This window comes from Balaenoptera borealis (genome assembly GCF_965194805.1).
Source record: "Balaenoptera borealis genome assembly, chromosome: 5".
Classification (NCBI taxonomy): Eukaryota; Metazoa; Chordata; class Mammalia; order Artiodactyla; family Balaenopteridae; genus Balaenoptera; species Balaenoptera borealis.
In genome coordinates this window covers 127,471,828-127,484,570 of record NC_138862.1, presented here as the reverse complement: position 1 = coordinate 127,484,570, position 12,743 = coordinate 127,471,828, and the positions used below count along the sequence as shown (strand labels likewise).

The following is a 12,743-nucleotide window of genomic DNA, read 5'->3' as shown; positions in this document are numbered from 1 at the left end:
CTTGGAAGTAAATCTGACTCAGTTGAGCCTTGACATTTTCTGTGTGACTCCTTAGCTGCAGCCTTGTGAGAGACTCCAAGTCGAAGGCACCCAGCTAAGCAACCCCACGGTCAGAAACCGTGGGATAATAAATGTTTAGCATTATAAGGCACTACGTTTGGGGGTAAATTGTTGCTCAGCAATAGATAATTGATACAAGGAGGACAGGGATGAGGAGGCCCAGTGACAGTGGCTTTGCTGCTTCCTAATGACTGTGCAGCCCCTGGTTCCACTTGCTTGGGTTGCCTGGCTCTCCTTCCAGCACTTGAGTTCTGAGAGATCCCGTATTCCTTTCAATACCGTCCACGTTTGTGCCTCAGGTAATTAGAAGAGGTTTCCGTTGCTTAACACCAAACAAGCCCCGAGTGTGACTAACCATAATCTAAAACAAGGGAACCCGGCTATCCGGCAGTACTGACTAGTTTCCTGAACCGAACTCACAGATGTTCCAGGCAGATATGTATATAAACACAAAGAAACTACCTGGTTCTTTATTTATGAAACTCGAGGTTATCGGAAAATGATGCTCTTTGCAGTTTTCTCTTCGTGGTTCAATATGTCATTTAGCAATTTTGAAAAGGATGGGTCTAAAAAATTATCTTAAATTACCAGTTAGTCCTTTGGAACTGAGCATTTCCTCCCAAAGTTCCTGGGTACTGATGTTGACCTAGCATCAAAGAGAAACAAGCGCTGTATTACTGAGGGTACCGATGGGGAGAAAATTTTATGTATTCATTTGCTCCAGATATCTACCTATTGTTCTCTCTCCCTCTTGCTCTCTCTCTCAGTGAAATACTTACAAATATAGCTCAAGCTGTCATCTTTCCCCAATCCTCTCTTCTCTTTTCTCTCTCCTCCTGCCTCCACCCCCAAGAATAACCTCTATCCTAAGAAAATCTCATTTAAAATTTTTTTTAACTTGTTACTTGTCCAAAAACACTATATAAAATTGTTTCGTGTCCCTAAATATGCATAAATAGTATCATACTGAAGATATCCTTTTCCAATTTGTGTTTTTACTCAACATTAAATTTTGACATTTATCTGTATCTATGTACAGAGAGGTACTCATTTTTTTTTGTCTTTTTATACATTTTATCGAGCTATAAATTATGTATAGTGAGATACACAGAACTAAATTGCTACGAATCAATGAGTTTTGACAAATGCACACATCCAGGTAACCACACTCCTATCACAATTCAGAACATTCCATCTCCCAGAAAAGTTCCCTCTTTTCTCCTCCCGGTCACCCCGCACTCCTCATCCCAGGGAAATACTCATCTGCTTTCCGTCATAATAAGTTCATTTTGCCTATTCTAGAACTTCATATAAGTGAAATAGTACAGCATGTCTTATTTTGTACTGGCCTCTTTTGCTCAGCGTATTTTGGGGGTTCATCTGTGTAGCTGTGTGTCAGTCGTTTGTTCATTTTTATTCCTGAGCATGTTCCATTGTATGACAACATCACAGTCTGCTTGATAGAGAGTTTGGGCTCTTATGAATAAAGACTTAGGAACGTTCTTGTTAAATCTTTTTGTGTTCATGTTCTCATTTGTCTTCGGTAGGTAAATACCTAGGGATTAAATTGCTGGGACATAGGGTAAGTATATATTCAGTTTAATAAGAAACTGCCAGTGCTTTTCCTAAAGTGCTTGAACCATTTTAAATTTCTATCAGCAAAGTATAAGAGCTCTGGTTGCTCCACATTCTCACCAAAATTTGGTGCTGTCAGGCTTTTTAGCCACGCTAATGGTGATGTAGTGGTATCTCAATGTGGCTTTCATTTCATTTCCCTGATGACTAATGGTATTGAGCACTATTTAATGCGCTTATCAGTCATTTGTATATCTTCTTTGAGAAGTGTGCATTGATCTGTCCATTTTCTTAAATTGGATTGTTGACCAATTTAAAGTATATTATAAGATTATATATACTTTTGGTGGGGGACAAGTTCTTGTCAGAAATATGTATTATAAAAAATTTCTCTCCAAGTTTGAGGTTTGCCTATTAATTTCCTTAACAGTTTTTGTTGAGCAGAAGTTTTTAATATTGATGAAGTCAAATTGATCCAATTTTAGTTTTATGGTTAAGGCTACTATGTCCTTCTTAGGAAACCTTTCCTCAAAGTCATAAAGATTCTCTCCTATTTTCTTCTGGAAGCTTTATAATTTAGGCTTTCACATTTAAGCCTGTGAGCCATTTGAAATTAATTTTTGTCTACGTTGTGAGGGAAGGATTGGGGTTAATTTTTTTTTTCATGTGTAGGTATAGTTGTTTCTGCAAAAGTTGCTGAAAGAAATTTATTTCCCTATTAAATTGCTTTGGTATCTTTGTTGAAAACCAATTGATTGCATAAGTATAGGTTTATTTTGGACTCTATTCTGTTTTATTGACCTATTTACTCTTATGCCAGTACTATACTATTTTGATTACTGTAGCTTTGTGATAAGTCTTGGAATCAGGCCGTGTAAGCCTTCCATATGTGTTTTTCTTTTTCAAGATTGTTTTGGCTATTCTAGCTCCTTTACATTTTCATATACATTTCAGAACCAGCTTGTCAATTTCTGCAATTATTTTAATTGGGATTGCATTGAATCTATGGATAGATTTGGGATAAAACTGAAATCTTAATGAGACTGAGTCTTCCAGTACATGAACATAATATTTCTTAACATTTATTAAATAGTCCTTAATTTTTCACAGCAACGTTTCATAGTTTTTGGTGTGTATGTTTTGCACATCTTTTGTTAAATATATCCCAACATCTACATCCTAAGTAATTAACAGTTGCATTTGTTGCCATTTCTTCACGTTTTTCTCTTATCTATCTACAAAGTATTTTGGTTTATATCAGAAATGAGAATCAAAGAAATACATATTATAAATAGTACATTATTAATAATGTACATTTTTGTATAATGTTTTTATTTGGAAACAATTTCAAACTTACAGAAAATTTGCAAGTACAGTGTAAATAACTTTTTCTTGAACTATTTGAAAGTAAATTACTAACCTGATTTCCCGTTATCCCCGAACACATTATTCAACATAACCACAGTACAATCATCAAAGTCAAGAAGTAAACACTGATATATTATTACTATCTAATCCCCAGACCCCATTCAAGTTTTACCAATCATCCCAATAATGTCCTGAATGCAAAGGATCTAAACAGATTCATGTGCTGGATTTATTTGTCAAGTCTCTTTAGTCTGTCTTAGTCTGTAACAGTTCTTCAGCTGTTCTTTATTTTCATGACCTTGATACTTGTGAAGACTACAAGAGGGTTATTTTGTAGAATGCCCTTCAGTTTGGGTGTGTTTGGTGTTTCCTCTTGATTAGAAGCAGGCTGTACATCTTTGGATTGGTTGGAATGGTTGAATTGGTTAGAACTGATTGGATTAGTTGGAAATAGTTGGATTAGTTGGAACTGATTGGGATTAGTTGGAACTGGTTGGATTGGTTGGAACTGACTGGGATTAGTTGACACTAGTTGGATTGGTTGGAATTTGTTGGATTGGTTAGAACTGGTTGGATTAGTTGGAACTGGTTGGATTGGCTGGAATTAGTTGGATTGGTTAGAACTGGTTGGGATTGGTCAGAACTGGTTGGATTAGCTGGAACTGGTTGGATTGGTTGGAGTGTCAGAATCAGAAGAATGTTCTCTCATTGCATCCTATCAGGTGACACACACTGTTGATCTGCCCCCTTACTGATGATGCTCACTTTGATTACTTGATTAAGGTGATCTGTCAGGCTTCTGCAATGTGAAATTATTCTCTTTCCCTTTGTAATTAATAAGTTTTTGTGGAGGGCTGCTTTGAAAATATATAAATTAAAAGACCATGACAATTACCACTTATTGTTAACACAGGTATGCTAAGGTGTTTGTCCCTGCTGGAAACATGTAACATCTGCAAATCCTCTATTAAAGATCCATCTTTCTAAATAATTCATGCTTCCATACATTTTTTGTTTCTATGAAAAAAAAAGAAAGAAAAAACAGAAAAGTCTTCATGATGCCTTACATGCAGTAAGAGAGTCGGACTGGTGTCATCCTGAGCCCACAACTATAGTCCTGAGGAAAATGATAGAATTCAGGAGTCCTCACCCTCTCTCTCATAACAGTCACTTTCAGAGACTCAGCTGTCAGTCAGTGGCAACTCTCTGTGGTGCACCCCCATCATGGACTGGCCACACCAGGGCCAGGACTCTGGACAGTTGAAGAATCTCACTCCTAGGAGCAGCGCAGGAACAGAGAGGTACGGGAAATATCTGGACCTCAAGAAGTCCTACATGAGGTAGAGAATGAATGGCGAATCTGTGGCACCTTTTGACCACACTGTCTCTTGATATCCTGCAATTCCTGTCTCAGTCACAGAAGGAACCCTAAATAGTCTTACCCAGAGAGAGGACAGGGTTCCTGGGTTGGCAGACCCTAGAGCACTGCTTTCAAGCAGTTGACCTGGTAGACAGGCAACGCGTACACAGATGCCTCGGTGCATAGCCACCCCACCCCGACCTCAGCAAATGCGAGCACTTCCTTTGAGGACCGCAATGAACTCAGAGCTCTGGGGAATACGCGTGGGAAAAAAATGGATGAAAAATGTTATTACTCTCAAAGGGGATATAAGGTATAGACCCAAGAAAAGACAGTCGTATGGGGCAAAAATCTTAGAGCCACAACAGACAGCATTCAGACCAGCCTGGAAATGTCTAAAGGACATCATAACAACTCTGCTGGTTATGTATTATCCGTCCTGTTTACATAAAGAACATGGAGGCTCAGAGAGGTTGAGGAAGTCATTCAAAGCAATAAGTGGTAGGACAAGGTGCTTAGAATTGATTTACAGACAGAGGAAAAGTTTTATAACTCTAGAGTACTAGAATATCAATGCTGGAAGGCCCTTAGGGATAATTCACCCAACATCTTCATTCCACAGATGAGCAAGCTATAGCTCAGAGAGGTTACGTGATTTATCCAAAGTCCCAGAGTTGGCTAAGGAAGAGGTAAGAACTACATCAAGTCTTCGACTTCCAGTCCGAAGATCTTCCCTTCCCCCCCACCGCACCCCGCCCCCTGCACACTATCCTCAGCCTGACACTGCTTTCTCCCTTTTAAAAATCACTAGGCTTTTGAAATTCACATGTAAAGTGCTGGTGCCCCAGAGAACAATAAAGGAGAAATCAGATGCCTCCAGACCACTGCCGCTCTACTCTCCAAGAAGTGCCTAGAGCCTGAGCACGTACCCTGATGGACTGAACTGACTGACACATTTTAAAGTTTGCTTTCAAAGGTATCCATATTATACCTCATCCAGATGATCTTATGATAAAGCCCTCCCTTCCGCTGCCAGGACCCATGCCTGCATCACTTTAGAATCAACCAACACTTACTGTCCAGGACCAGGGAATAAAAGAGCAGACCCTGGCTTACGGAGTCACTTATCACAGGCACAAATGAAGTAAGGCACTCTATAATGAAAGTGTAGCACAGAAAATATCAACACATATTTCTTGAATAAGCGAATGATTTTAGAGAGTAGTGGTGGGAGAACTCGGTCTGCAGAGAGGGCATAGTTGCAGACACATGGCCAAACTCAAAAGAACTGATACCATATTCTCTCAGCAAGCCACAATTATACTTCAACAAAAAAAGATGTCAACATCGAATTATACTGATTCGTATTTTCTTTTTCTTTTTTTAGTTTTACGTTAATTCATGTTTGAGTTTTATGGTTGCATAAGCACTATAAGCATAAACAGCTTACACCCGAGTTTACGTGTGTTTATATTTAAGTGCACAAAAAATTTGTCATCACTAGAGGTCCGAGATAAGGGGTTTTTTTCCCTTTAAGATGGAAGGGTACAATATTCAAGTTTGAGAACGCTGTCTGTCACATACTACTGGCAAACAATGTCATTTTTATACTCCACTTCCCGCCCCACACCATCCTCCTCGCCCCCCAACCCCAGTCAAGTGCTGGAAGGAAGCTCCTCTTTGAGGCTTACCTGCAGGGCAGTTTCCTTCTTCTTGCTCCCCATGGCACTGCAAAGAAGACAGAAGCTCTGTTACTGACAGAACGTTGCGCTGATCAGCAAGCCGAGACCCTCCTTCAGACAAAGCCCCCCCCCCCCGCCCCTTTAAGTTAGAGTGGCAGCAAATAAACGCAAAGATGCAAAATGAACACCCCACGGGAGAAGCAGAGCTTGCGGCCCGCGGGCTCCTGGCTCGCCGGAGGATTTTCTGCGGATTTGCGGAGCCCCTTCCCCGCCCCGGAGCTGGCCAAGGGGTACGCGCAGAGGCCAGAGTACGGGCTCCCGGGCCACGCAGCCCGTCAAGCATCCGAGCGCCTGCCGAGGAATTCGGATGGAAAAAGGCTACAGAACCCTGCTATCCCTACTGTTCCAATTTATTCCTGGGAAACTGAGTCAATGCAAACAGATACACGCTCCTCAACCTGCCGCGAGAGTTTCCAACAAAATTTGCTGCGACCCAGCCACGGTCGTCATGGCAACACAGCGCTGGCCTAAGGCGGCCAAGAAATAAACAGGAGTACACATAAGCCACGCCTACCCTGAGCCCAGCGGAAAGGCAGGAGGGTGTCCCGCCCCTTGCTGTCAGAATTGGACTGTAGGAACACTTTCATTGGCTGAAGAGTTTGTCCCTGTCTGGGACATTTGAACCCACCAAGCAAAGACCCGGTGCATCCATATACTGTAGAGTTGCATCCTCGAATCCCTGCATCCCTTCTGTCCCACCAGGACTGACATGCAGCTTTTCTATTGCTACTTAATACATGCCGGGCAGGGGTGGCTCCAGGTTTTGAGGGATCGGAAGAGATTCCCTTTAAGACGAAGAATACAAAATTACAAATTCAAAATTAAGTATGAATGTCAAGTGGAGCAAATAGAAAACAAGTACAAACCTGGTGTAAATGATCTACACCAATTAAAAGACGGAAATTGTCAATGGATAAAAAAAACAAGGCCCAACTATATGTTGTCTACAAGAAATCCACTTTAAATATAAAGACACAGGTTTAAAAGTTAAAAAAAAAAAGACACTTAAAAGTAAAGTAAAGGGGTGGAGAAAGCTATGCCATGCTAACACTAATCAAAAGAAAGCTGGAGTAGCTATATTCATTTCAGGCAAAGCAGATTTCAGAACAAGGAAATTTATCAGGGATAAAGAGAGGGTACTACATAATGTTAAAGGGATCAGTTCTCCAGAAGACATAACAATACTTACTGTGTATGCACTTAACAACAGAGCATCCAAATACAAGGCAAAAACTGTTTGAACTGCCAAGAAAAAATAGATAGACCCACTATTATAACTGAAGACTTCAACACCACATCTTTAGGAATGAGTAGATCCAGCAGGCAGATAATGAGCAAGGATGTAGCTGAACTGAGCAAACAGCATCAGCCAACCTGATCTAATTGACATCTATACAATACTTCCTCTAAACAGCAGAATACAGATTCTTCTCAAGCTCACATGGAACATTCACCAAGATAGGCCACATGCCAGGTCATAAAAATACCCTAACAAATTTAAAAGAATAGAAATCATACAGAGTATGTCCTCAGACCACAATGGAATTAAACTAGAAATCAATAATAGCTGATGAAAGACATCTAAAAGATTTATATAAATGGAGAGATATTCCATGTTTGTGGAGAGGAAGAATCAATATTTTTAGATGTGATCTATAGATTAAACACAGTTTCAGTCAAAATCCCAGCAAGCTATTTTGTAGATAACAACAAACTGATTCTAGACTTTATATGAAAAGATAAGAGACAAGTAATAGTCAACACAACAGTGAAGAATAACAAAGTTGGAGAACTGACACTATCGGACTTCAAGACTTACCATTAAGCTACAATAAGCAAGACAGCATTTTAGTGAAAGAATAGATACATAGATCAATGGAGCAGAATAAAAAGTGCAGAAAAAGACCTGTACAAATGTAGTCAACTGATCTTTGACAAAGGGGCAAAGGAAAGTGATTGTAGAAAGAATAGTCTTTTCAAAAAATGGTGCTGGAATAATTGGACATCCATTTGCAAAAAAAAATCTGGACATAGACCTTACACTTTTCACAAAAATTGACTCAAAATGGATCATAGACATAAATATAAAATGGAAAACCATAAAACTTGAGAAGAAAACATAGGAGAAAATCTAGGTGAACTTGGGTTTGGCAATGACTTTTTAAGACACAACATCAAAAGAATGATCCATGAAAGAAAAAATTTTTAAGTTGGACTTTATTAAAATTAAGAACTTGTGCTCTTCAAAAGACTGTTAAGAGAACGGAAAGACAAGGGAGAAAATATTTGCAAAACACACATCTGATAAAGGACTTGTATCCAAAATATACAAAACTCAATAATACGAAAACAACCCAGGCTTCCCTGGTGGCGCAGTGGTTAAGAATCCGCCAGCAATGCAGGGGACACAGCTTCAAACCCTGGTCCGGGAAGATCCCACATGCCACGGAGCAACTAAGCCCGTACGCCACAACTACTGAGCCTGCACGCCTAGAGCCTGCACTCCGCAACAAGAGAAGCCACCGCAATGAGAAACCCACGCGCTGCAAGGAAGAGTAGCCCCTGCTCACCGCAACTACAGAAAGCCCGCGCGCAGCAAAGAAGACCCAACACAGACAAAAATAAATAAATTAAACAAATAAATTTATTTTTTAAAAAAGAAAACAACCCAATTTTTAAAATGGGCAAAAGATCTGAACAGATAACCTCACCAAAGAAGATATACAGATGAAAAGTAAACAAATGAAAAATATGCTCAACCTCTTTTGTCATTAGGGAATTACAAATTAAAACAATAATGAGAGACTTCTACATACCTACTAGAATGTCTAAAATTAAAAACAAGCCCTATGTTAAATGCTGGTGGAGATACAGAGCAACAGGCACTCTCATTTATTGTTGGTGGGAATGCAAAATTGTACAGCCACTTTGGAAGACAGTTTGGCAGCTTCTTACAAAGCTAAGCATAGTCTTACCGTATGATCTAGCAATTGTGCTCCTATATATTTACCCAACTGACTTTAAAACTTATGTGTACACAAAAACCTGCACATAAATATTTATAGCAGCTTTATTCATAATCACCAAAAATTGGAAACAACCAAGATGTCCTTCAGTAGGTGAGTGAGTAGTCTGTGTTACATCCATACAATGGTATCTGTAAGACACAGCATTACCGACTGGGTCTGCTAGGTGCAAGTGATGCTTTTTGCCACATGGTGGTGGTTATTCAAGCTCTTGAATCATTTGAAATCTCCCTTAGATCTTAGTTCCCAAAATAAAATTCAAATCAGGTACTAAACTCCTCCTGCCAGCACACTGAGAGATAGACTTTTTATTCACTTTAAAAAGGTTAGATTTCTCATCATGTGGTCTCTGCTATAAAATGCAGTCACAACTTTGCCAGGCTAAACCACAGAAAAAAATATGGGGAACAACATGTCTTTACACCCTGACCTGACACTTACTGTCCCGTGTAATTATTAATAGCAACACTTTTTACTTTCAAAAGTGTACAGTTTACAGGACTTCCCTGGTGGCACAGTGGTTAAGAATCCACCTGCCAATGCAGGGGGTACGGGTTCGAGTCCTGGTCCGGGAAGATCCCACATGCCGCAGAGCAACTAAGCCCGTGCGCCACAACTACTGAGCCCGCGTGCCACAACTACTGAAGGCTGCATGCCTAGAGCCTGTGCTCTGCAGCAAGAGAAGACACCGCAATAAGCCCACACACCACAACGAAGAGTAGCTCCTGCTCGCCGCAGCTAGAGAAAAGCCCACGCGCAGCAATGAAGACCCAACACAGCCAAAAATAAAAAACTTTAAAAGAAGTATACAGTTTAAACAATATGGAACCTCCTCAATTTTCCCCCAAATGGATCACTCCAACTTTTAACATCTTGATTTAATGAAATTTCCATCTGTTACCTATTTTATGACATGGGTCAGTGATTTGATTGCTTTGCCCAGAAGTCAGATACCTTTTTCAAAGACACCTGTTTTAATTAAGCCCATCCTAAGGAAGGTACTTTTTTGTTTGTTTGTTTTGCTTTGTTTACTGCAAAAACTTCCAACTTAAGTGTTACCACTGTGTTTTGGAGTTTGAAAGACTAGAAACAAACAAACAGACAAAAACCCTTCTTCCTCCTGCGAGTTATGTTCATTGCCACAAGGTGGTGGTTTCCTCAAGGGAAACCCTTCTGTGATCCAAATTGAACATCAGGAGCATTTTCTCTATTAAAACTCTTCAGAGCCGTGATGTGACTGTGTAAAAGAAGAATGAACCTACTCGCTTTAACAGCAAATCACAAACCAGAGCAAATTATTTCCCCAGATAACTTCCAGTCTTCCATGTTAGATAAAAATGTATACATACAATACATCTTTGTCTAGGCTGACAAATATCTCTGCTTACGGATATTATGTTTTCTTTTTCCATAAGTACCAGCATGTCCCTACTGTAACTTGCTCTGAGGACGGCAGCCAGGAGTCATAGAACTGGGAACTTTGGAGTCTAATAGGCTTGGGTGGATCCTGGACCTACCACCTACTGCCCGTGTGAGCTTAGGCAAGTTACTTCAACTTCCTCAGCCTCGGTTTCCTCGTCTTTAAAAGGAGTATAATACCTACCATTCAGGGATGTTGTGGAGAGAGATAATGCCTTTTAAAGTTTCTGGACAGTAAAGCCGTTATTGGTATTGTTGTTAAAGTATCATGTTTGGAGTGTAGGATCATTGCTGGGAGGTAGCTTCCCAGTCAAGGATCAAGATGACCGCTCCCTCCCTTGCCTACAGATGGAGCCATTGGATTAGTTTTCCTCAGTCAGGGTGGACGTGGTTAGTGTTACTCGGGGGCCTAAGTGGTGAAGTATCAGATGTAGAATCTTCCACACTCTGCCCCTAGCTGCCAGCTTGATGTTACCAGGATGGCTTTAATGACCAGAAATTTTACATTTTTGATGAGATTTAATTTACCAATTTTTTATTCTGTTTATTGTTTTCTTTGTCTGAAGAGATCTTTTCCTAAGGAATCTTTGCCTACTCCCATGAAGACATACCCTTTATCTTAAAGTTATAATACTAGAAATTATTTTTAAATTATAATAAAAGAAGTTATTTAAAATTCACATTTAGACTTATGATCCATCTCAAATTCACTTTTTCATTGAAATTTTTATTGAGATAATTATAGACTCACACAGTTGTAAAAATAACCTTGAGAAAATCTTTGTACACTCTTCTGAGTTTCCCCCAATGGTAACATTTTGTAAAACTATAGTATAATATTGCAACCAGGATATTGACATCAATACAATCCACCCATCTTACTCAGGTTTCCCTAGTTTTAGTTGTACTCATTTGTGTGTGTGTATTAGGTTCTATAAAATGCTATCATATTTAGGTTCATGTATTCACCACCATAGTCAACATCCTGAACACAAGGATCCTCTGTGCTGCCCTTTATAGCCACAACCACCTCCCTTCTACATATCTCTCCCCACCAGTCCCTAACTTCTGGCAACCAGTATTATGCCCTCCATTTCTAAAATTTTGTCATTTAAAAAATATCTAGTATAGCACAGGGAATTCTGCTCAATATTCTGTAATAACGTAAATGGAAAAAGGATTTTAAAAAGAATGGATACATATATATGTATACCGGAATCACTTTGCTGTACACCTGAAACTAACACAACATTGTTAATCAACTATACCCTAATGTAAGATAAAAATTTTTTTAAATGATATCTAAATCATATCATACAACATGTAGCCTTTGGGGACTGGCTTTTTGTCACTCAGCATAATTCCCTACAGTTGTTGCATGTATCAATATTTTGTTCCTTTTTAATTGCTGCATATCCCACAGTATGGTTGTACCACTGTTCCAAATTAATTTTTGTGGAGGATATGAGATAGAGGTCAAGGTTCTTTTTTTATTCCATATGGATTTCTGACTGTGCGAGCACCATTTGTTGAAAAACTTTCCTTTACTCCATTGGATTGCTTTGGCACCTTTGTCAAATGTCAATTGGTTGTTAAGTGTGAGTTTCTTTCAGGACTCTCTAGTCTATTCCACTGATCTATTTGTCTATCCCTATGCCAGGACTCCTCTGACTTGATTATTATAGTTGCATAGTGTTATGGGCTGAATGTTTGTGTCCCCTCAGAATTCATATGTTGAAACCCTAATCCTAATGGGATGGTATTTGAAGGTGAGGCTTTTAGGAGGTAATTAGGTTATGAGGGTGATGCCCTCATGAATGGGATTAGCACCCTTATAAGAAGAGGCCAAAGAGTTAGCTAGCTCTCTTTCTGCCATGTGCCATCCTAAAATTTGTGTGGACATCTAAGGTCTTAATTCTAAATGGCCTCTGAGTTCTCTAAACTTCACTAATATTTATCTCAAAGATTTGTGTGTGTCTTGGAATACTACCATATCCATATTTGTTTTAATGTAAAAATAATGTTTTAAAATCCTAACCATCAGAGATCTAAAATTCTTCTGTCTTGTTTGTTGACGGGGTGATGCTATTGGATTTCAGAAAACTGGGCTAAATTGAAATGAGCCAACCTTGCATTTTCAGTTTCAAAATCCAGGCAATTTCCCTTTTTCTGACTTGGTATTATAATATTTCA

General features: G+C 39.4%; 1 protein-coding gene across 7 annotated transcripts in view; it reads right to left on the bottom strand.

Moving 5' to 3' along the window:
- The window catches only part of NME9 (NME/NM23 family member 9), a 26,387-nt gene extending 16,510 nt beyond the window's left edge, over positions 1-9,877 (bottom strand). For 4 of the 7 annotated variants that reach the window (XM_082393471.1, XM_082393470.1, XM_082393472.1 and 1 more), the window contains exons 1-3: positions 6,447-6,512; positions 6,055-6,091; positions 649-706 (exon numbers count right to left, since the gene is read on the bottom strand). In XM_082393471.1, the coding sequence (XP_082249597.1) occupies positions 649-706; positions 6,055-6,087 (91 nt within the window). In that variant the 5' untranslated portion in view covers positions 6,088-6,091; positions 6,447-6,512. Of the gene's footprint in view, positions 1-648; positions 707-6,054; positions 6,092-6,446 lie in introns of all 7 variants that reach the window. The other 3 variants (XM_082393468.1, XM_082393467.1, XM_082393473.1) reach the window with 3 other exon arrangements.
- Between the last annotated feature and the right edge of the window lie 2,866 nt (positions 9,878-12,743).